At 48.2% G+C, this 24,143-nt stretch overlaps 1 protein-coding gene across 4 annotated transcripts in view; it reads left to right on the top strand.

Annotated features, from left to right (window-relative positions):
- SLC39A11 (solute carrier family 39 member 11) overlaps window positions 1–24,143 on the top strand; it is a 342,858-nt gene that overhangs the window by 29,818 nt on the left and 288,897 nt on the right. For 3 of the 4 annotated variants that reach the window (XM_047832143.1, XM_047832146.1, XM_047832142.1), the window contains exon 4: window positions 16,129–16,287. The exons of the other annotated variant lie outside the window; for it this stretch is intronic. In XM_047832143.1, coding sequence (XP_047688099.1) covers window positions 16,129–16,287 — 159 coding nt within the window. The remainder of the gene's footprint in view (window positions 1–16,128; window positions 16,288–24,143) is intronic. 4 annotated transcript variants of the gene reach the window in all.

The raw sequence follows: 24,143 nt of genomic DNA, 5'->3' as shown, positions 1-24,143 counted from the left end.
CTGCTTTGGATTCTGTCTCCCTCTCTCTCTGCCCCTCCCCCTTTCATGCTCTTTCTCTCTCTCTCTGTCAAGAATAAATAAACGTTTAAAAAAAATAAAAAAAAAAACAACTTGGTGATCTGGTGGCAAGGTTGAGGCTACTCTGGCTGCTGGGGACGCCTCCCCTTTGTCATGTGTTTTACATATGGCGCCACCTGGGTACACAGCACATGCTTCATGCTTACACGTGTTGTATTATGCACCTGCAGACACGTGTATATGCAGTTTTCAGGATGGGTAACTTGGGCTTCTGTCCCTAAGAACTCCAGAGTTTAGATCATAAGGCTTTGATTTAAACTCTTCTCTCAAATCCTTTGCTCTCATAATAGCAAAAATGGAGACATATAATGAGCATTATAACGCTTAGTATTTATAGAGTTTTTAGGCCAGTTTTTGTGCTAAGCACTTAACATGCATTATTGCATTAATCCTTGTAGCAGTTACAGGAGATAAGCCCCACCTCAAGGACGGTGTTATGCTCTAGAGCAGGGACTCAAGAGCCACAGTGACTGGATTTGAATCTTGGCTCTGCCAGTTACTAACTGCATGCCCTTATCAATTACTTAAGTGCTCCGTGCCTCAGTTTCCCCAAATGTGGAATAGGGATAATAATAGCACCTAAATTTTTAAATGATTTTTTTTTTTCATTTTTGGGACAGAGAGAGCCAGAGCATGAACGGGGGAGGGGCAGAGAGAGAGGGAGACACAGAATCGGAAACAGGCTCCAGGCTCTGAGCCATCAGCCCAGAGCCTGACGCGGGGCTCGAACTCACGGACCGCGAGATCGTGACCTGGCTGAAGTCGGACGCTTAACCGACTGCGCCACCCAGGCGCCCCTTTAAATGATTTTTTAATGTTTATTTCTGAGAGAGAGAGAGAGAGAGAGACAGACAGACAGACAAAGTGCAAGTGGGGGATGGACAGAGAGAGGGAGACACAGAATCTGAAGTAGGCTCCAGCTTCTGAGCTGTAAGCACAGAGCCTGATGCGGGGCTCAAACTCACAAACCACAAGATCATGACCTGAGCCAAAGTCGGACACTTAACAGACTGAGCCACCCAGGTGCCCCCTAAATTTTTAAAAGAATATATTCATTTGTTTATTTTTGAGAGGGAGGGGATGGGCAGAGGGAGAGGGGAGACAGAATCCCAGGGAGGCTCCATCCTGTCAGCACAGAGCCCGTTGTGGGGCTCAATCCCACAAACTGTGAGATCATGTCCTGAGCTGAAATCAAGAGTCAGTTGCTTAACTGACTGAGCCACCCAGGTGCCCCCCCAATAGTATCTAACTTAAAAAAAATTTTTTTTATATGTTTATTTTTTTTGAGAGAGAGAGAGAACATGAGCAGGGGAGGGGCAGAGAGAGAGGGAGACACAGAATCCAAGCAGGTTCCAGGCTCCGAGCTGTTAAGACTATTAACTTTTTAAAAAAATGTTTTTAAAAAATGTTTTTATTTATTTTTGAGACAGAGAGAGACAGAGCACGAGCAGGGGAGGGGCAGAGAGAGGGGGAGACAGAATCCGAAGTGGGCTCCAGGCTCTGAGCTGTCAGCACAGAGCCCGACGCGGGGCTCGAACCTACAGACTGAGATCATGACCTGAGCCGAAATCAGACCCTTAACAGACTGAGCCCCCCAGGTGCCATTATGGTCCCTAACTTTTCACCTGAGGAGGATTACAAAGGTTCCTGGGGCGTAGTCAGTCTATCTATAAATGTTGTTATGATCGATTCCATTTTACGTATGAGGGTCACTATTCCACTATTATTTCTGTTTTCTGTGTGAAGACGTAGGAGCCCTGGAGAGATGAATCTCTTCCCCAGGTCTCCCAGGCTGGGAGCTTAGGTTTGAATCAGGAAGTCCGACTCCACAGTCATGCCTTCTGTCCATTGTGCCGCACTGCCTTTCACCAAGAGGGAGGAAGAGGGGAAAAGAGTGGGCGGGTGGGGCTAGCCAGGGTTGCCAGACCACATACACGTCCCTACGTGAATTTGAATACCAGATAAATAAGAATTCTTTCATATGAGTGTGTCCTAAATGAAAAAAAAAATTCACTGTTTACCTGAAACTCAGATTTGCCTGGGTACCCCATATTTTGGTTTGCTAAATCAGGCAACCTAACAGGGGGGCTCTTTCATTCTTCAGTCCCTTCCTTAAGATTGTGTCCTACCATTCCTGACCTGCTCTCCATTTCCCCAGGGTCGCTGCCACCATACTGATGGGGAGGTCCTTTGCACCTCCCAAGTGAGTTAGGGCAGGAAACGCGGAGAACCCATGTCGGCCTGAGTGGTAAAAATGAAATGTGATCTTGTTTGCAAGAAAGACTGGCATCTTTCTTTCTTGACCATGAAGATTGTGTCCCTAAGCCTCGCTGCTAATTTTCTTTGAGCCAGGAGAGGGGCACAGAGCCAGTGGCATAGTGGTTTCTTGCCACCGGTGAGGGAGAATAGTGAAGTCGAAGAAAATCTTCAACCAGATCTTTGAGTTTTTCTCGGTGGGACCACACAGCGTACTCTTCACTCCTCCGAACGTTGGCAGGGACTGCTTCCTCCGCAGCCAGACCTGGGACAGATTGGATCAGTGTGAGTGAGTGCTGGTGTCGGGGTAGGGGAGGCTTGACCAACTGGTGCAGTTGTCCATCAACAGGCCAAAGGGAAGAGGGTGCTGATAAATTGGTGGCTGGGTGCCACGGAGAGGTTGCTTTGGGCAACGTCATGTTCTCGCTCTCTTGATGACCAGCTGGTGAAGAGGTCCAGTAAGGATGCCCTCCCCCCTTTTTTAGTGTACATGGCATCAATGATTTTGGCAGGCCGAAGGATTCTGGGAGTCCTCCCTCATCTGGCTAGACTGAATCTGCTTTGAAAGGGCTGAGATAATTAGCATGCTTGCACCTGTCCATTATTCAGAATAACGGGTCGGTGGAAGAGGAATGGCAAGCTCAAACCAAAAGTCTAAATATTATTTGACTTTGGAACCTCGTGGTCTTGGGTGCGGCTGAGGTCATTGCCAGTAGGTGCCCCAGTCCCGGGGGGCATCTGACACGACGCAGTTGCTTGGTAAATGTTTGTGGAGCTGAGTTGTACTTGGAATAGGAACAGGAATGTAGGTTTGGAGCAGAACTGGGCTGGAGGGCTGACTTTTTCGGCTCTTTTCCCTCTGTTTGTGCAGGGCAAGTTAGAATTGGGTCGTTGGCCAGTAAATTGGAAGCCCAGATGTGCCTTGGGTGATTATTTTTGCTTTGCCCTCACCACGGAGACCTGTGGTCACTGAGAATGGATACTGAGAGGTCCTTTCGGCATGATTGACGTATTTGCCTAATACTGCTGGCACTTCGTGTTTGATAATGGCCCGACTCCTAGCTCCGGGCATAGGCCTTGTCGGGTACTTGGTGATTGTGTTGGCCTATCCCCAGAGGGACCATGTTAGGGTGGACCCTAGACCCTGGAGACCCCATATACTGTTCATGGCACAAATGTGGCTCATCAAAATATGGGGGAGCCTCCCTAAGAGTCTTTAAAAAAGGAACATACGTCCAGATCTTACGGCGTCAGCCCAATGAGTTTTGACGGTTATATACACCTGTATAACCACCACCCAAAGGGAGGTTGAGAACATTTCTGTCACTCCAGGGAGAGCTTCTATTACCTACGCTAATTCTTCCTCTCTTCCCAGGCAATTACTTTATAATTTCCATCACCATATGGTTTTGCATATTCTTGAACTTAAGTGGTTGCATTTAAAAAATGCACAAGGAAAAAAAAATAAAAAAATAAAAATAAAACAGGGGCGCCCGGGTGGCCCAGTCGGTGGAGCATCAGACTCTTGATTTCTGCTCAAGTCATGATCCCAGGCTTGTGGGATCGAGCCCTGCATCAGGCTCTGCGTTGAGCATGGAGCCTGCTTGGGATCCTCTCTCCCTCTGTCTCTGCCCCTTCCTAGCTCGTGTGTGCTCTCTCTCTCTCTCTCTCTCTCTCTCTCTCTCTCTCAAAACAAACAAACAAATAAAATGAACAAGGCTATATATACAGTGTTGTCAGGTGTCCTTCACTCAGCGTAATGATCTTGAGATTCATACATGTTGTGATATCAGCAGTTTCCCCCCTTTTTATTGCTAAGGAATGTTTCATTTTATAAGTGTAGCGTTAAGAATGTATATCTGTTCTCCCACTGATGGACATTGGGTTCTTTCGAGGTTTGGTCTACAAATAAAGCTGCTGTGAACATTCTTGTGTAAGTCTTTGTGTGGATGTATGTTTTCATTTTTCTTGGGACAGCTATCCAAGAGAGGAATTACCGGGTCGTAGGGTAGAATTTTTTTTTTTTTAAGCTCGTATGTTGTCTCCTACTTTGGAGCATGCGTGCAAACTTGCAGGCCAAGACCTTGCCCATCATTTTCACCGAGTGGGTGTGGCTAACAAGAGTCAGGCCATTCAAGCCAGTCTGCATCAACTAATAACTGTAATTGAAGCGAAGTGTAAATTATTATAATTCTGAGTTGTTAGATTGAAGTCTGTAAAATCATGAAGCTGGTATATTATGAGGGCTTTCTGATAAAAGAAAATTAAGTACAGATATGGCCCCTGTATCAATTTGATTCATGCTTGAGTCATGAGTACTAACCGACTTGCCAAATTTGAGAGCTGACTCAATGCAGAATTCATGTGGCCAACCATCGTGGGGTCCTGGGGGGGTGACTCAGTAGTCAGTGGGCCCGGCCAAGCTCATTCTGGAGGGTTCTGATCCCACAACCCTGGGATCGTAACCTGAGCCGAAATCAAGAGTCAGACACTCAACCGACGGAGCTACCCAGGCACCTCTTCCCTTTTTCATTAAGAGGGAAATTTTGTTCTGTGGCTTGGATTTTCTTCCAGTCTTCAAACTGTCTTTGCTATCATAAAATAAATGCTTAACTGCACTCATCATGCCAGACTATTCTGATCCTTAAGGAACTCTTCACAAATTCATTTATATGATTTCCAGAGCAGAAATCGTCTCAAAATGGGCACTTAAGCAGAAATGAAAAGGTTTGCCTGCTGTGGGCTAGGTGTTTAGCTGATTGTTTTTGATTATTCTATGCTGGTACCTCTGACACCAGAGGGAAATTAATAGCATTGCAAAGTATGGATCCCTGTGGCATTTTACACCATATTTTGAGGAAAAAAAAAAAAGCATCATATGGGTTTTGCTAGCTTTTGGAAACTGCAGAAGGGAAGTGGGTGATGTTAGTCTCCAGCAACGTTGAGAAAGAGCTTGCAAACACATCTGCTGATTTTTTTTTTCAACGTTTTTATTTATTTTGGGGACAGAGAGAGACAGAGCATGAACGTGGGAGGGGCAGAGAGAGAGGGAGACACAGAACCGGAAACAGGCTCCAGGCTCTGAGCCATCAGCCCAGAGCCGACGCGGGGCTCGAACTCAAAGAGGGCGAGATCGTGACCTGGCTGAAGTCGGACGCTCAACCGACTGCGCCACCCAGGCGCCCCCATCTGCTGATTTTTAAATGTCTCCTGCAGCCCCTTTTGGCTCCCTGGTGTCCAGGCTGTGATTAGGAGCCTTTGACAAAAATCATGCCGTCTGGGGCAGGGCGTGTCTCATTATCATGCAGAAACATTTCTGGAAATTGAGTTTTTGTCCATAGGATCCTTTTCTCCCATTGGCTTTTTTTTTTTTTCACTGTGACAGCAGGCTCTTCTATTATTAAAACTTTCAAAAATTGTATTATATATTTATTCATCGCATTTACTTACATATTTAAGTATTTTAAAATTACATTGTCAATTTATTTTAAGATTGTCCCCCAAAGATATGTGCATGTGTAGTTTGAAAAGTTAAACTCTTGGGGCGCCTGGGTGGCTCAGTCGGTTGGGCTTCTGACTTCGCCTCAGGTGATGATCTCACAGTCCGTGGGTTTGAGCCCCGCATTGGGCTCTGGGCTGACAGCTCAGAGCCGGGAGCCTGCCTCGAATTGTGTCTCCCTCTCTCTCTGCCCCTCCCTCGCTTGCGCTCTCTCTCTGTCTCAAAAATAATAAAAACATTTTAAAAAATTAAAAAAAAAAGGCAAGTTCTTCTACAGGGTTGATTAACAAAAAGCAGCGATCTGCAAACACTCCCCTCCCTCTTTCCTACGTCTCAGGGATGAGCGTCAGTGTTTATTTGCTTCCAAATTTCTCAGCTGCACACCTACTCGGCCACTGCTTGGCTTTTTCAGCCTCAAATGTAGCCAGTGACTTCCAGGTGTGGAAGATGAGAACCCGGTTTTCTTATCTCCACCTGCATCTGATGCTGTAGATATGTTGTATTTTTGGGGGGTTAGTTCAATAATCACAGCTTAATCATGGAATATTATTGAGCCATAAAAAGAATATAATTGTGACCCACACTGCAACATGGAGGAACCTCAAAAGCATTATGCTAAGTGAAATAATCCAGATGCAAAGGGCAAGATTGCACGTTTCCACTAACATGGAACACGTACGATAGGCAAATTCGTAGAGACGGAGAGTGGATCAGAGGTTATCAGGGGGCAGGGTGGGGGGAAGAGGACAGGAGAATGAGGAGTTACTGCTCAGTGTTTATAGAGTTTCTGTTTGGGGTGGAAAGTTTTAGAAACAGCGGTGACGGTTGCACAACACTGTGAATGTAATTAATACGGCTGAATTGTATAGACCTTTAACGTGGTAACTTTTATGTTACATATATTTTATCATAACAAATAAGCAAATCACTTAATAAACAATATTAGTCAGTTTACATTAAGACTGTAAATATTCTTGGGGCGCCTGAATGACTCAGTCGGTTGAGCGTCCGACTTGGGCTCAGGTCATGATCTCACGGTTCCTGGGTTTGAGCCCCGCGTCAGGCTCTGTGCTGACAGCTCGGAGCCTGGAGCCTGCTTCGGATTCTGTGTCTCCCTCTCTCTCTGCCCCTCCCCAACTCACGCTCTGTCTCTCAAAAATGAATAAACATTAAAAAAAAAAAAAAGTAAAAAAAAGACTGTAAATATTCTTCATGAATTTCCTTTCTTGTGCAGCTGTGTTTTCTAGCATTAGTAAAGGTCTTTTTTTCCCCTTTACTGGACACCAGGCTCCTGCCTAGAATCATAAGTCTGTCCTCCAGACATTAGCCAGGAGGTCTATGATTTTGCTCTTGCCTGGGAACCTTCTAGCCCCTGTTCTCCTTCGGGCTCTTGGCCCTGGGCCTGAACTGTAGCTCCTGACACAGGGTGCCAGGACGTAAAGTCTTCAGCTGGCTTCCCCCCTGACCTATGCAGGAAATCGGGGGAGGCACAGTGCTCTGGAGAAGCCGCCCAGGGGGCGGGAGGTGGCCGAGGCTGGGGCAGGAGGGGGGCTGGAACGTGGGAGCACACTGGGCACTCCTGTTCCACAGGCTTTCACTTTCTCCTGTTTTCGGTGCGGTCCAGCCCCTAGCTGGGTGTGGAGTGGGGGTGGGGTGTCCCCGAGTGTCTGGCAGGCCAGTTGCTTGGCCATATGAAGTTCAGGAAGAATCTGGGATCTGATGGCTTTCCAGCCTTTCCACCAGTCTTCTTTGCCACCCCATCTGCACCCCCATTTTGGATGGGTCTGGGCCCCTCCATCCCTGGGCTGCTCTGGGTTCTGTGGGGGGAACCACCTTAGGTCAGCCTTCTCAGGGTCTCTGTCAGTCCTTACCTGCCCCTCCTTTCCTTCTCCTTTCCTTTTTTGTGATCAAGATCCTTCCCGTCCCTATACTTTAAGTCCAGTGGGAATTCAGGAGCCAGCAGTCTGTGTTCGATCAGCCACCTGTAACCGAAAGTTCCACAATTTCAATTTCACGGTATTCCCAAATGGGCTAGGATTGACACACAGCAGCACGGTAAACATTGCTGTTTTAAACACAGTCAACACTGACAGTTATGTTTAGGGGGAAATCGTTCTCTGCTTAGACGTAGTGAAGGGGTGACATTGTGAATGTTACTGTTTCTGAGGAATTTCAAACATCTAGGGGATGGAATGGAGCTTTGGCGTTAAGAGCGTGGCCTGGGTTTTAGATCCCAGCTCTGTGACTTCCTGTTGGGTGTCCTTGGGTGACTTACCCTCTCTGAGCCCCAAGGAGGGAGGCCGTAGGTTTCCCAGAGGTGAAGCTTGTGAGGCACACAGTCCCCTCCGGCTACCACGAGTAGTGCCTCCCCAGGCCGGTCACTTTGCTGACCCCACAAAGCAAACCGTGGGCCCTCTTGGCTTCGAGTCTTTGCTCGCACAGTTTACGATCCTTGGCTGCAGTGATCCCCCTCAGTCTTCTCTCAGGCCTTGGTAACTGTTACTATTAATTTTTAATAAACTCTTTGGAAGTATTTTAGATTTTGAGAGAACATTCAAAAATAGCACAGGGAATTTCCGCAGACCCTTATCCAGTTTCCCCTAAACATCTTACATAACCACAGCGCATTTGTCTAGGCCAAGAAATTAACACTGGTACGTTACTCTTCCCTACACCCCAGACGTTCAGTTGGATTTCACTGTTTTTCCCGCTGATGACCTTCCTCTGTTCCCAGGATCCAGTCTGGGATGTATGTTGCATTTAGAGTGTCCTTGTTTTTTTTGTTTTTTTTTTTCCAACGTTTATTTATTTTTGGGACAGAGAGAGAGACAGAGCATGAACGGGGGAGGGGCAGAGAGAGAGGGAGACACAGAATCGGAAACAGGCTCCAGGCTCTGAGCCATCAGCCCAGAGCCCGACACGGGGCTCGAACTCACGGACTGCGAGATCGTGACCTGGCTGAAGTCGGACGCTTATCTGACTGCGCTACCCAGGCGCCCCTAGAGTGTCCTTGTTTTAAAGCGTAGTCTGTAAGGGAGGAAGGTGTGCCTCTCATTCAGAGCCCTACACGGAAAGCATAATGTACGTGGGCTTTGTTTTGAACCTGCCAGCTTTAGCTATGCTGCTAGGGGGGAAATTATCTTCTTGTTTGCCTCCCTCTAAGGCAGTCACGGGCTAAGGGTTTCAGTTTTTAAGGTTTATTTCGGTTTGTAAGGTCTGATGAATCTTGCAGAGAAAAATGTTGCACAAGATCATTTCTCCTGTTGATGAGTTGCCAAAGATTTCCCAGTGCTGCGTTTTCTTGGAGCAGCTTATATCCCAATGGTGGGGAATGGCCATGGGATCGATTACATTTGATTATTGCTAAAACCGATTCATCCCAGGCTGTCATCGTGGGATGCCTTGCCTGGGAATGAGGGAGGCACTAGCTTTAACTTTGTCTTTACTCGGTAGCCCTTAGAATTTCTTAAAAGACCCCCAGGGGTCAGTGGAGGTGGGGGAGGGGTGGGGCTGACTTGATGTGGGAGGGTGCAGTCAGTTTTGGATTACATCAGCTCGCGCTGGGGCTTTGGGAAAGCCACTGGATCCCTTCAGGTCTCTGTTTTCCCACCTGTCAAAGGAAGCACTTGGACTGGGCAGCCTCCCGAAACCCCTTTCAACTCTGAGAGTGCAATTCTATCGGGAGATTGTATTCAATGGATTATCTGTGATGCTCTGAAAATTCTATACAATCTTCTTTGCACACCTAAGAACAACTCCATTGCTTTAAACAGTGACTCATCCAGTGTTTGTCAAAGGACTGAAGACATTTGAGTATGAGCCTATATGGTACTTAATTTGGAAGGTAATTTAGGTAGTAGACTAAAAAATGAGTGTTGAATCACTTCCCGATTACGCCTTCTTTTGATTTCTCTGCCCCCCCCCCCCCCCCCCCCAATCACTCCCCTTCACTAGCAGGGATAACAGAGGATTCATTTGGGCCATCCTGTATTGAAGAGCTGCTCTGCCCAGGACTGCCCGGGTCTGTGGTGCTAGGATACAGAGATGCTCACAGCGTGGCCCTAATCCTAGTCCCAGGGGAATATGGACACAAATAACGAATCCAGTGTGTTGGAAAGGGGCCACCCTGGAGGAGGGGTAGGCAGCGAGATGGGGCCACGCGGGGGAGCCTGCTGAGTGCAGGCAGACTCAGAGAAGAATCCAGCAACACCACTTTGACAACTTAACTTCCTGCCAGGAACTAGGTTGGTGTGGTGTATGCATCGGCAGGTGGAATTCTTTGAGACCACCTTGTTACGTAGTAGCATTGCCCCTGTGTTTCGTTTGCTCAGAACTGTGCTGCAGAGAGCTTAGGTTACTTGCTTAGGCTACCTCACTACCAAATGGCGGAGCCGACATTCAAATTTGAACCTGATTCTAAATCCTGTGTTTTCTGGTCCGTTGTATATGTGGACCCGGGTAAAGGGTTTTGGATGCTTGAAGAAAGGGCCACGCGAGGTACGTCTTGGTGTTTTGGCCTTTTCGCCGACGGAAGTGCTTGGACCAAGGCAAGTTGGCTGGGGGTTTCAGCTCATAACCAGGGACTGTAGGGCAAGATCATTGCACGAATGATCTAATGGTTAGGGCAAGCCCAACTGTTTGGGTTTTTGTTTGTTTTTTTTTAATTGAGACCAAATTTACATACCGTTAATCATTTTATAGTGCCCAAGTCAGTGGCATTTAGTATGTTCACAATGTTGTGCGACCACCACCTCTGGCTAGTTCCAAATATTTTCATCACCCCCAAGGATGGCCCTGTACCCATGAAACAGTTGCCTCCCCCCCCCCCCCCCCCGCCACCCCTCCGCCCATTTCCTGTCCCCACCACCCCCTGTCCATCACTGATCTGTTTTGTGTTGAGGATTTACCTGTTCTGGATACTTTGTGTAAATGGAATCGTATATACTATGCGACCTTTCCTGTCTGGCCTCTTGTACTTTGCATAATTAATATTTTCAAAGTTCACCGATACCATAGTATGGACCCAGCGCTCCATTCCTTTTCAGGGCTGAAAAGCAGTCTGTCATCTCTTAAAGGACATTTGGGGCTGTTTCCATCTTTTGTCAGTGATGAACAAGATGAACATCCACTTTTTTTTTTTTAACGTTTATTTATTTTTGGGACAGAGAGAGACAGAGCATGAACGGGGGAGGGGCAGAGAGAGAGGGAGACACAGAATCGGAAGCAGGCTCCAGGATCCGAGCCATCAGCCCAGAGCCCGATGTGGGGCTCGAACTCACGGACCGCGAGATCGTGACCTGAGCTGAAGTCAGATGCTTAACCGACTGAGCCACCCAGGCACCCCGAACATCCACTTTTTTAAATCAAGTCTTGTCATCCATTCATTCATTCGCCCCTCTGTAGGGATCATGTTGAGGTCAGGATGGGGCTGAGACACCACGGGAGGCATGTCAAGAAGACAGCCAGGGCGGGGCCACCCTTAGTCGTGGGAAGAAGGGCAGAGTACACACAGCTTCTCAAACATCAGCTGCCACGTTCAGGTTTCTGGACCCTGCAGTAGACCTACCAAACCAGACAGGTATTAAAAAAAAAAAATAAATAAAATAAATAAATAAATAAATAAAAATAAAATAAAATACATTCAAAAGAATGTAGGGGCTCCTGGGTGGCTCAGTCGGTTAAGCGTCTGACTTCAGCTCAGGTCATGATCTCACAGTCCGTGAGTTCGAGCCCCACGTCAGGTTCTGTGCCGATAGCTCAGAGCCTGGAGCCTGCTTCGGACTCTGTGACTCCCTCTGTCTCAGCTCCTCTGCCGCCCACACTCTGTCTCTCTCTCTCTGTCTCTCAAAAAATAGATAAATATTAAAATACATTAAAAAGAATGTATTTCCTCCTTAGCTCTTTTTTTGCAGGAGTTGTTGTTATTGAAATGCTCACTTCCTTGAGCTTCTTTGATCATTTAGCACAAAACTGGGCCACTTCGGCCGGTTTAGCAATCTCTGGCTTGGAGGATGGACTTCACAAAAGCTTTCCCATAGCGCGTTTGATCGATTGGGTTTTATGTTTTCTTTTTGGCAGTAAAGAGGCAAACAAGGACTTTGGGGAACAGCGAGGTCCCTGCCGTGTACCCCAGAACCTGATTATGCATGCCTTTCGTAGACAAAGGTGGGAAGAGGAAGGTACCCACTGTCTGCTTCTCAGGCTTCTATCCCGTGTCTTCAGGGCTGGTGCTGCTAGACCAGTTTTTGCCTTTATAAGCAGGTTTGCATCAGTGGGAAGGCTTTCGGGATCTGTCATCTGGGGTCATAAAGGGACCGGCTGGCAAGGACTTTCCTGTGGAGCCCATTACCTGAAATCTTGAGCCCTCTCCTTGGTAACCTATCCCCTCCAGGCTCTGCTCCTTAGGGCTGAGAGTCCATGGGCACACGACTTCCTGCCTCTCTACAGCTAGTCAGTGTCACTACGTCCACATCAAAAAATGCTTAACATTTAAAGGAGCTTTTCTAGTATCGAGAGTTTCAGGCCAACCAGCTACGTTGGGGGAATTACTAAATAGGACTTACCGTACAGTCCAGCAGTGGCACTCCTCGGTATTTACCTGAACGAGCTGAAAAGTTACATCTACGCACAAACCTGCACGTGATGCTTAGAGCAGCTCTATTCATCATCGCCAAGACTTGGAAGCAACGAAGATACCCCTCTGCAGATGAATGCATAAATAAACGGTGTCCGTCCAGGCAATGGAATGTTGTTCAGAGCCCAAAAGAAATGAGCTAGCAAGCCATGAAAAGACGTAGTGGGGGCGGGCGCCTGGGTGGCTCAGTCAGTTGAGGGTCCGACTCTTGATTTCAGCTCAGGTCACAATTTCACCATCTGTGAGTTCCAGTCCCGCGTTGGGGTCCCCGCGGGCCGTGCGGAGCCTGCTTGGGATTCTCTGTCTCTCCCCTCGCCTGCTTGAATGCGCATATGCTTGCCCTTTCTCTCTTTCAAAATAAATAAGCTTTTTTTTTTTTAAAAGAAGACACAGAGGAATCTTAAAACCATATCACTAAGTGAAAGCAGCCAATCCAAAAAGGCTACACACTGTAGCGACTGATTCTGTCTGTATGACATTCTGGAAAACGTAAAACTGTGGAGATGGCAAAAGGATCAGGGGTCTCCAGGGGTTAGGAGGAGGGAAGGATGGATAGAGCACACGGGAGTTTTAGGGTCGTGAAACTACTCTCTCTGATACTGGAGGAGTGGAAACTTGTCTTTATGTGTTTGTACAAACCCATAGAATGTACAGCTCCAAGACTGGTCTCAAATGTAAACTATGGGCTTTGGACGGTAATGGTGTATCAATATGGTGTAACAACGTGTATCAATATGGTGTAACAACTATGCCACTGAGGGGCGGGAGGTTGATAGTGGGGAGGTTGTGGGCGGGAGGTTGATAGTGGGGAGGTTGTGCAAGATGGTGGGGCGGGGGGGGGGGGGTTCTCTGTAATTTCTGCTCTATTTTTCTGTGAACCTGTAACTGCTCTAAAAAAATTGTCATGCATGCCTTCATATGCTGTATTAGTTTCTTGTTGCTGCTGTAAGAAGCTACACAAACGTAGTGGCTTAAAGCAACACAAACATGCTATCTGAAAGTGCTAGAGGTCAGAGGTCAGGAGTCCAAAATGGATACAGTCAAGGTGTTCTCCGGGGTGCATTCCTTCTGGAGGCTCTAGGGGAGAATCTGTTGCCTTGTCTTTTCCACTTTCTGGAGGCCGCCTGTATTTCTTGCTTCACGACCTTTTCTCCATCATCAAGCCAGCCCGACAGCATCTTCCAGTCCCTTACTGACAGTGACCTCTGCTCTTGTCATTACATCTTCCCTGTGATGCTTATTTTTTTAAATTATTTCGCAATGTTGATTTATTTTTGAGACAGAGAGAGAGAGAGAGAGAGAGAAAGAGCGTGAGTGGGGGAGGGGCAGAGAGAGAGGGAGACACAGAACCTGAAACAGGCTCCAGGCGCTGAGCCGTCAGCACAGAGCCCGATGTGGGGCTCGAACTCACAAACTGTGACATCATGACCTGAGCCGAAGTCGGACCCTTAGCCGACGGAGCCACTCAGGCAACCCTGTGACTCCTCTTGTTGTCTCATGGAAACCCTGTGATCCCATTGGCTCCATCCAGATCATCCAGCATAACCTCCCCATATCAAGATCCTTAACTTGATCACAAGTACAGAGTCCCCTTTGCCATGTAAGGTGACATATTCACAGGTTTTGGGGATTGGGATGTGGCTGTCTTTGGCGGGGTGGGGGGGAAGTCATCACATCTTTGTCTACCACATCTGCCCTTTAAATAACTTTTCTTTGGGCCTTGTGGTCGCTTGGGACAGGCAACGCAATACCATCTCATGACTGTTCTCTGGTCTTTTTTCTAGTTTATGTGGGTGGCAGGGATGGTGAGGAAAAGAAATGAAGGAGATCCAGTTGGGTCCAGTTGGGTATCTGGAAGGATGAAGAATAGTGATTCTCAAGGAGGGGTCCACCCGAATCACCTGGGCTGCTTTTCTGTTTAAAGCACCCCAGATTCTGGCATACCCCTGCCTTGAGGGGCACATCTCTTTTGCCCTGTACCTCGTGTCACTTGTCCACGGGAACATTTTGTATTTCTCATCTGGAGGGGCAGAGGAAAGGTTGGCACACAGGGATGCTGAGGGACGGAAAGGAGCTAGGGCAGAGGGAGACGCACTTGGTGTGCAAGATGGGACGGGGAACCGAGGCTGAGGAAGTGCCCCCGACCCGTGGCCGACAAGGATAGGGTGCGGGAGGGATTGAAGGATGAGACGAATGGCCTTCCTGGATGGTACCATTTTAGAGTTGCTGATGGTGGGGTTGTATGGAAGGCCCTGGAACGTGCAGGGAAAGAGGTTGCTGGACAGGTGCATGCAGATCCTCCTTGGTGTGGAGTTCACCACGAACAGCAGCTCTCAAAGGCTGTTGAATTCTAAAGCCATGAGACAACAGTCTGGGACGTGTTGGGCTGTGTCACGGAGAAGGGGCCCACAGGCTTCCTTGGATGATCTCGTGGAACTGAACTGATGAGACATTTTCTTTCTTTCTGGAAGTTTCTGAGGCAGATACAATTTTCCGGGGGGTGGCCCTAAGACTTTTGCTAGGAGAATCGGGCCCAGAGCAGTTGATCATGTGTGGATGATTGTTGGCAGAAGAGAAATTAGTTTCTGCATAGGTTTATTCTTTATTGTTGCTTTTGTAATTCCTGGTTCTGTCACTCTGAGTGTTATTTTGGAGATGGGTGATGCAGATTTTTTTTTTTTTTAAAGGCAAGGCATAATTAAATCATTTTTAGAAACCCATTCAACACTTTGCATGTCAGTGACGACTGTCATATGGTTACGATGGGTGGTGGGTGTATCTGCCAAGGAGATGTCACAGCATCTGTAAGAGTAAACAGCCATGGATGAGCGTTTACTTCGGTAAACACTGGAAAGTTTTATCAAATTGACCTCACTGAGGTTTTTTTGGGTTCAGCTTCATTCTTCTCTTTCCTTTCATGTTTCTGCCCTCATCGAGGTGATTAGGTGCTACTTTTCAGTTCAGGATCTGCCATTTATTGGCTGTGCGCCCTTGTGCAAATTCTTATTACTTCTAGATCCAATTTCTTTTCTACAGATAGTAATAGAAAACAGCATCTGCCTCCCAGGTTGTGGCAAGGATAGAATAAGGTATCAAAGATACATTTCCCTGGAAATAGCAGGCGGTCAATGAGTATTAGTTCCCTTCTTTCCTTTGAGAGATAACAAAGTTGGCAAGACTGAGCTGATATTGATCAGTGGTTGTCCTCAAATATTTCAAAGGGTGCCACGTGTCAAAGAGGAAGGATACCTTCCTTGGTGCCTTGGAGAGCAGACCTAGAAAGCTAACAGGTAAAAATGGAAGGGAGACAGACACGTGTGACCCACATCTACTGTGACAACCAAAACTGTCCCTAGACATGGCCAAACGTCCCCTGGAAGGTACAGTTGCCCATGGGTGAGACCCACTGGATTAGAGGCTAGATGACAGCATCTAGGACTCCATTCTCCCAAGGTCAGCTCTAGTCTGCCCCATGTTTTGTTCCTATAGCACTTGTTCCAGGCATTCTGGTGGTGGCCTTTCGGTTTGAGATAGTACCTACCGTGGAAGACTGAAGGCCTAGCACATGTGTTGGGTTCAGTTCAAGTGCAACTAAAGTCTGCACTTGAAACACCTTCTGTGTGGTTGGTTTAATGGCTTATTGTTCACTGTGGTTTTGCAGGTCATGTTAGCGGCTTCTTACTGGTCTCTCCTGGCCCCGGCAGTGGAGATGGCCACGTCCTCTGGGGGTTTTGGTGCCTTTGCCTTCTTCCCTGTGGCCATCGGCTTCACTCTCGGAGCTGCGTTTGTCTACTTGGCTGACCTCCTGATGCCTCACCTGGTGAGTACCACTCTTCAGACTTGACATAGCCATTCATGTCTCTGTTGAGCAGCCAGTGATGTTGAAATAGATATTTTAAGGCATTTAGGGCTTTTACCTAGAGGCGCTGAATTGTGACTGGTTTTTTTTCCCCCTAAAAGAAAATAAGCTCTTGGTAATATGACTAATCGTTCCCTTAGTTACATTTTGGTGAGTTCAGATTTTAAATGTCAGATTTCATTATAAATATAGAGTATAGCTGATGTCGTACTCTGTGGCACTGTGTATATGAGCGGACCTAGAAACCGGGAGAAGTGAGTGAATATGATCATGGTCTTGACCCTTAAGGAGCGTTCACTGTCATCAGGGAGATGATGAGATACCCAACTCTAGCCTAAGACCATTGGCCAAGCATCACATGGACGGGAGCTTATTTATAGGAGGATGAAGTGGGGACATTGGGTAGCAGGGCTCTGAGTTTGAATTCACTTCTGCCATTTGCTGGTTGTGTGTCCCTCAGCTCCAGTTTTCCTTCCTATAGCTTGAGGATAACTCCCTTCAGGGGCTGCAAAGTAAAAATTTAAAAATCTAAGGGCACCTGGGTGACTCAGTCAATTAAGCAGCCGACTTTAGCTCAGGTCATGATCTCATGGTCTGTGAGTTCGAGCCCCGCGTCGGGCTCTGGGCTGACAGCTCAGAGCCTGGAGCCTGCTTCAGATTCTGTGTCTCCCTCTCTCTCTGCTCCCCCTCTGTTCATGCTCTGTCTCTCTCTGTCTCAAAAATAAATAAACATTAAAAAAATGTTAAAAAAAATTTTTTTTTAAATCTAAAAAGGCACCAGAATTGGGGGGTGGGGGTAGCCAGAGATGTTAGGCCTTTTTGGTAAACTAGGGCTGGTGGGTTGGGTTTGGGGGATGAGCGTCTACTTACTCATGCAGTAGCATGGTACGAACCACAGCCCGCCATCTGGCTGTGATCGCTGACAGAGAGAGCCAAGGTCAAGCCACGAGCTTGTAACTGAATGCCATTGGTTAAAACCAGGTAGTCTGCATATACTGTTGTCAGTGGAGAAAGGTCAGTGCCAGTAAGAACCCAGTAGGGGAACATACAGCCTCACCAGATGCTGTGTCCCAAGCAGCCCTAGAGGCAGGCAGAAGTCCTCCATGAGATCTGAGCTAGTGCTTGAATTCTCTGCTCACCCAGAAAGGGAAGAGGAGGAGGAAGGACCCTATCGGGGAGAATGAGGTTGAAGGTTATTGCTTCTGTTGGATTCTGATGAGCTGGGATCAGGTCAGGCTCACAGGAGTCAGCTGGACATCTATCCCAAGAGGTACTCTGACATTGTCTTCCCTGCCTTTCTGTCCTCTTTCTTGCCTTAAATTCCTGACCAGAGAGAGAGAAGGATGGGTTCTTGGGAACCTGGCCCTGGGGCTGGTGAGAAGCTGATTACTCATGTCCCAGAAGGACCAGCCTCTGGACCAGAGAGCTGGATGTGATGGTTGGGTGGAGAGGCATGATATTGTCTTGGAGGAAAGACCATGTATCATTTTTTTTTTTTTTTTAATCGAGAGCTTGAATGTCAGTGTCACTTTCTGCCCCCTGGACCCTTGGCTTCCTTGCTGTTCATTATGTTGCATGATAATGACTTTGAGAGGTCTCCCGTGTGGGCTGCCAGATTCTGCTCTCAAATCCACCCTAGTAATGTGTGAACTTGCTGTTGGGATGTATTCTACTGGCCCTGGCAGGAAGATCTGACAGCCAACGGCCTTAACTCTTACAACAGCAGTCCAGGGGCTGGCTCAGCGGCTCTGTACAGCCCCCACTGGGTCTCATTCTGCCCTTCCTACCTTGTCCCCACTGGGCTTCTAAGACAGTCTCTTGTAGAGGGCTCTTTGCACTCATGATGGGCCACTGCTCACTGGTACTGGGGGCGGGCAGGAGGTCCCCAGCTATATTTGATCAGCTGTCTGAACGTGGGGACTTTCTCTGGGCAGTGTAAATAGTCATTGGCTAATTTGCACCAGGCAGCAGCACATTTTTTTAACCTTTTGCTTGATGTCTGTTCTAATATATGCTTTGAATATGGAGAAGATCCCAGGGAAAAGTCTTGGACAGACCGTACAGAAAATTAGGAATGGCTTGGGAGTGGTGGCGGAGCATCCAGGGAGAGAACTCGAAGAGGCTTGAGAAAGGACATAATAACCGTTAATGCTCAGAAGCTCGCTAATCAGCAGAAAGATCAGCCTGAGAGTAAACATCTGTTCTAGGACAATAAATAAAAAAAATTTTTTTTTAATGTTTATTTATTTTTGAGGGAGAGGAGCAAGTGAGAGAGACAGAGCATGAATGGAGGAGGGGCAGAGAAGGAGACATAGAGTCTGAAGCAGGCTCCAGGCTCTGAGCCGTCAGCACGGAGCCCGACGCGGGGTTCGAACCCACGAACCGTGAGATCATGACCTGAGCTGAAGTCGGACACTTAACCGACTGAGCCACCCAGGCAGGCGCCTGTGTTCTAGGACATTTTAAAAGAAATTAATTCTGGCCATTGATAGGAGAAGGGGAATTTGCCCTGGAAGGTCTTATAAAAGGATAAGAATGATTTATAATTGCTGTAGTCACCAAATAAAGATGCTGCCGTTGACGAGTGGTGCTTTGAAGCCCGACCCGCCATCGCTCTGAGACAGGACGAGGTTTCCTGGGTTTCACTGCTAATTTGCTTTCCAGACCCAGAAAGGGCAGCAGCTTGGATCTGTCGAAGATGCTTTCTGGAGTCTGAGTTCATGGGTTTTGACCTGGAGTCCAGGTGGTGGTCCCGCACTGATTGAGCGCCCCCAGGGAAGGTAGTGGTCTCAGGCAGCTGAGAAGGCAGTTTGGGAGGCCAGACTCTTGGGTTTATGGGAAGGAGATGGTTAGCAACCCACTCCGTTTCTGTTCATGCAGCCTTTCACATTTATCTGTTGCCCTTTTGCAGCCCAAGCAAACTATTGCTCATGAAAAGGGTTTTACTCCTAACAGCCTGTCAGGTTAACCCTGTTGTGGCTTTGTTAACCTCAGATACATCAAATGGCTCCCTGAACTGGATATTTGTTTTCTTTTCTTTATCGGGAAGTAAAACAGAGAAAGCTCAGGCAGTAACTGTTCATGGGCAATGAGCTCACAGAGGTTTACGGAGATTTTGCCAAATGGTGTCTTTGTTTTTTTAATTACATTTATTTATTTTTGAGAGAGAGAGAGAGAGCGAGAACGCGAGCACAGGGCGGAGAGAGAGGGAGACAGAGAATCCCAAGCAGGCTCCGCACCGTCAGCACAGAGCCCGACAAGGGACTAGAACTCATGAACTGTGAGATCATGACCTGAGCTGAACTCAAGAGTCAGACACTTAATTAATTGCCTGAGCCACCCAGGTGCCCCTGCCAAATGGCGTCTTAATGGGACAGGGGAGGAGGCTGGGGGTAGGCACACAGGTGCCACCTCCTAGACCTCAGGAAGAAGGCTGGCCAGAGGGGGCTGGTACATGTGACTGGGACCAGCCCAAGCCCAGGGCTCCCTTTGGAGGCTCCAGGGAGAGACAGAATGGATACTAAAGGGCTGTTTGGAGACATTGGCATTTTTATGATCTTTGCAGTTTTACTTCTATATGAAGGTAAGAATAGCAGCAGGTGGGAAGCCTTCACCTTGAATTTAAAGCAGTGATTTTCTACTGGTGGGTAGAAGGGTAGGGTTGGGAAGGACGGTAGGGTGTGTGTTTCCAAGGCCTCCTGTCTTTCTTTTTAATCCCATTACTATTACATCAATACAACACAAAAATCTCACCATAAAAACTAAAAAACAACAACAAAAAAACCTTATGTGAAATTCCCTTCATGCTATAGACTGTGTCCCCCTCTAATTCATGTGGCGAAATCCTAACCCCCAATGCGATGGTTTTAGGAGGTGGGGCCTTCTGGAGGCGATCAGGTCACGAGTGTGCTGCCCTTACAGTGGGCTCAGTGCCCTTATAAAGAGGTTCCCAAGAGCTCCTTGCCCCTCCTGGCAGGTGAGGACACATGGGGACACACGGACACAGTCTAGGAACGAGAAACCAGACACTGATTCTTCCAGCGCTTTGATGTGGGACTTCCCAGCCTCCAGAACTGTGAGAAATCCATTTTTGTCGCACATAAGCCACTCTGCTTATAGTCATTTTTAAATAGGTTTTATTTTTTTAAGTAATCTCTACACCCAGCATGGGGCTTGAACCCACAACCCTGAGATCAAGAGCCATGCGCTCCACCGACTGAGCCAGCTGGGAGCTGCTCTTGCCATTTTTTATAGCAGCCTGAGTGGACTATGACATTTCCGTCTTCCTGTCCTTTCCCAGACCAACCGTTGTTATTAGTTTAGGGGGTATCCTTCCAGATTTTTTTTTCTCTTTTCTTTCTGCAAGAAAATGAATTACGTTGTGTGTTTTAAACAGTGAAATAGAAACACGTTCCCCCTTTGCTTGTATCGCCCGAGTGTGCTTTCAATGCGCTCTAGAGCGGTCCCAGCTCTGCCTCATTTAGAGCTCCCTTCTCTCGTGAATGTGTGTGCATGAAGTTTTATACCATTGGAAACTGTGCATTCTCTTGTGTGTTATTTAAAAAAAATTTTTTTTAATGTTTATTTATTTTTGAGAGAGAGAGACAGAGTGTGAGCGGGGGAGGAGCAGAGAGAGAGGGAGACACAGAATCTGAAGGAGGCTCCAGGCTCTGAGCTGTCAGCCCAGAGCCTGACGTGGGGCAGGAACTCATAGACTGCGAGATCGTGACCTGAGCTGAAGTCGGTGCTTAACCGACTGAGCTCCCCAGGCGCCCCTCTTGTGTGTTATTTTAAAATTTGAAATGACTTTTATCTGCGGTCATTTTAATACCTATGCAGCACCCCACCACCTAACTGTATGTATGTAGTTTGCTGGGTGATTTCCCCATCATTGAATAGCTAGATCCCTCCGTACTATTACGTATGTATACATGTACATCTGGAAATGTAATTTTGTTTTGTGTTTTCTGAAAAACAAATGGTAACATACTGTCTGTGTTGTTGCTACTTGCTTTTTTCAGCTTGCTTTCTGTCTTGGCAGCCTTCTCCCTGGGAGCTGTGTGCTCCCCACCCCCTCCCTCCTCTCTCTTGAGGAGGCTGCCCGAAGACTGCAGGGGGAAGGGGAGCTGGTGGGAATCTGATTCCATCTGAGATCTCTCATCTGAGAGAGCCTGGCTGGTGGTCCTGCCCAGACAGGCTCCGGGGGGGGGAGGGGGGGGGGCGCGGTCAAGTTCATAAGCAGTGGGGGTCCTACCTTCTTCTCTGCCCCCTCTTTATCTCTGCCCCCAATTTCTCTGTGTCCCCAGTCCTGTTAAGTGTCTCTTCGTGTTCTCTGTAATGACAAGAAGATGGCTCTGCTGAAAACTTGAACGAAGCAGCGTGTGCACATACTTGTAACACGCGTCCAACTTTTGCCGACGTCCACGTTGGTTGGTGGGAGTTGCTATGAGGGACCACCTATGACAAGTGTCTGGAAGTGACAGACGTTGCAGGAGGCGATTATTCCGTCCCCCCCCCCCCCCCAGGAGGGTTCGGATGCTTTTCTTCTCCTTCACGGATTCTCTCCATCTTTTAGCATTCCGATTCTACCTCACCAAAGAAAGAACACCTTACAGAGAGAAGATGGGGGTGGGGCGGGGATGGCAAGAGTCTCTTACAAAAAAAGGGGAACTGCCGTAGGAACCACCTGGGAGTCTGTAGCACAAGCCTGGCATCGTCTGATGAGCCCAACTAGCTCCGTAGCAAAGGTTGGCTCTCTGCCTCAGTTGCCAGTGCTTCCTTCTTTCTCCTACTTGGTTGGGCTGTGGCAGATGCAATTCTGTTTGACACTGGAAGGCGCATCCCAGGCTTGATCGGTTGTTGGCATCTTGGCTGGGCTGGGGAGAGCCCCCGGTGCAGGGGCTGGGGCGCGGGGTGGATTGGGCACCTCCAGTGTCTACAGAATCAGGTCAAAGAGGAAGGAGGTTTTGCACATGGGCACATTGCTTAACTTTCTGCGCTTCTGTGTCCATTTCCTAAGTCTGTCAGAGCATAGTACAGACCAGGTGGCTTAGACGACAGAAATGTATCTGCTTCCAACAGAAATGTATCTGCTTCCAGTTCTGGGGGCTGGAACTCCGGGATCAGGGTGTCTGCAGCGTGGGTTTCTTCTGTGTCTTCTCTCCTTGGCTCGGAGATGCTGTCTTGTCGCCGTGCCCTCACGTGGTCTCTCTTCTGCGCAGGTGCGTCCCTGGCATCTCCCTGCCAAATTTCCTCTCATATGGACACCAGTCGGATCGGATCAGGGCCCATCCTAACGGTCTTGTTTCTTTCTTAACGACCTCTTTCAAGACCCTGTCTCCAATTACAGTCCCATTGTGAGGCACAGGGTTTAAGGCTTCAACGTAAGGATTTTAGGGGACGCAGTTCAGCCCATAACAAAGTTCCCTCAGTTTCTTTTGGTACTTACGGTACTAAGATTGAGAGGTGACTCGGGTAGGCAGACAGAGAGCTCATCCGTGGATGTCAGTGGAGCCCATCTGTTTAGGGACTGGGTGTCTTGAACAAGAACCCGCTGCAGTCCTGCACCGGAATGGGCAGGCTGACTGAGCACGTACCCTGAGCAGCCAAGCCCACTAACCAGTACGCGGCACTAATGAATACTTTAGTTCCTGGTGGAGCAAACCCGTTAAGGTAGCCAGCAACAGAAGCAACAGCGTGTGAGCCCTGGCTGGAGAGCACTGTGGAAAGGTGGTCTTTCAGAGGGCTTCCCTAACAGGGGTTTTGAGTCTTTTAAGGAACGGGCAGGAGATTGCATCGCCCTGGGGAGCTCTTGACGCACTGAAGCTGGAGGCCCTCCGGCACGTGGTATCTGGAGAGAGTGGCATTCAGGCCCCCCTGGGTCCCAAGGTGCAAGTGGGAGCCATACTTGGGCCTGCGATGCATTCTGCAGCCTCCTGCAACTTTCAGGAAGATGCTCGGGTGTCGATTTCAGTCCTGCCGGCGTGCACAGGGGCTACAAGGGGCGTTGCAGCAGTCTAGCCTGGGGTGGTTGCTGCTGCTTGGAGAAAACCGCGGGTGTCGCCAGTGCGCAGTCTCGCGGTGCAGGATTGGCCGTGGATACACGTACCGCCAACTCCCTCTCTTCCCCTCCGCTTGCCCCCCTCGCTTTCTGGGGTGGGTGGTGAATGCTGCAGAAAAATGCCTGCAGAAAAATGCCTGCAGCTTTGCAGCCAGTGGCCCAGAGCACCGGGGACTGTGTGCTCCGGATTTTGACCAGAGGGCTCGGGGCCAACCTCCGTCAAGGCTGTGTCTTCCCAGAGGACCCTCGGTGGGTCTGGCGTGAAAACACGCACGTGTGTGTGCACGGGGGCACACGTAAGCTGTCGCTCCGGTAGAGGCCATAGAGCACCGTGAAAGCAAGCGCTAAACGCTTCTTGTTTTTATAATAAACTGGAAGGGATTAAAAAATTTTTTTTAAATGTTTTTTATTATTATTATTATTATTATCATTATTATCATTATTATTATTATTATTATTATTTTGAGCGAGAGACACAGTGTGAACAGGGGAGGGGCAGAGAGAGAGGGAGACAGAATCCCAAGCAGGCTCCAGGCTCCGAGCTGTCGGCACAGAGCCCGACGCGGGGCTCGAACCCACGAACCGCGAGATCTTGACCTGAGCCAAAGTCGGACGCCCAACCGACTGAGCCACCCGGGCGCCCCATAAACTGGCAGGGATTGATTCTTAAATGCAAACCCTTCTAGAACTTGGCATTTGCTCTCCGTGCTTAGATTCCCTATTTTTTCCCATGAACTTGGGACTGAATACGTGTCTA

The sequence above is a fragment of the Prionailurus viverrinus genome, chromosome E1 (assembly GCF_022837055.1).
Source record: "Prionailurus viverrinus isolate Anna chromosome E1, UM_Priviv_1.0, whole genome shotgun sequence".
In the NCBI taxonomy this organism is placed as follows: Eukaryota; Metazoa; Chordata; class Mammalia; order Carnivora; family Felidae; genus Prionailurus; species Prionailurus viverrinus.
The sequence above is the reverse complement of the archived record's forward strand: the minus strand, read 5'-3'. Positions and strand labels throughout refer to the sequence as shown.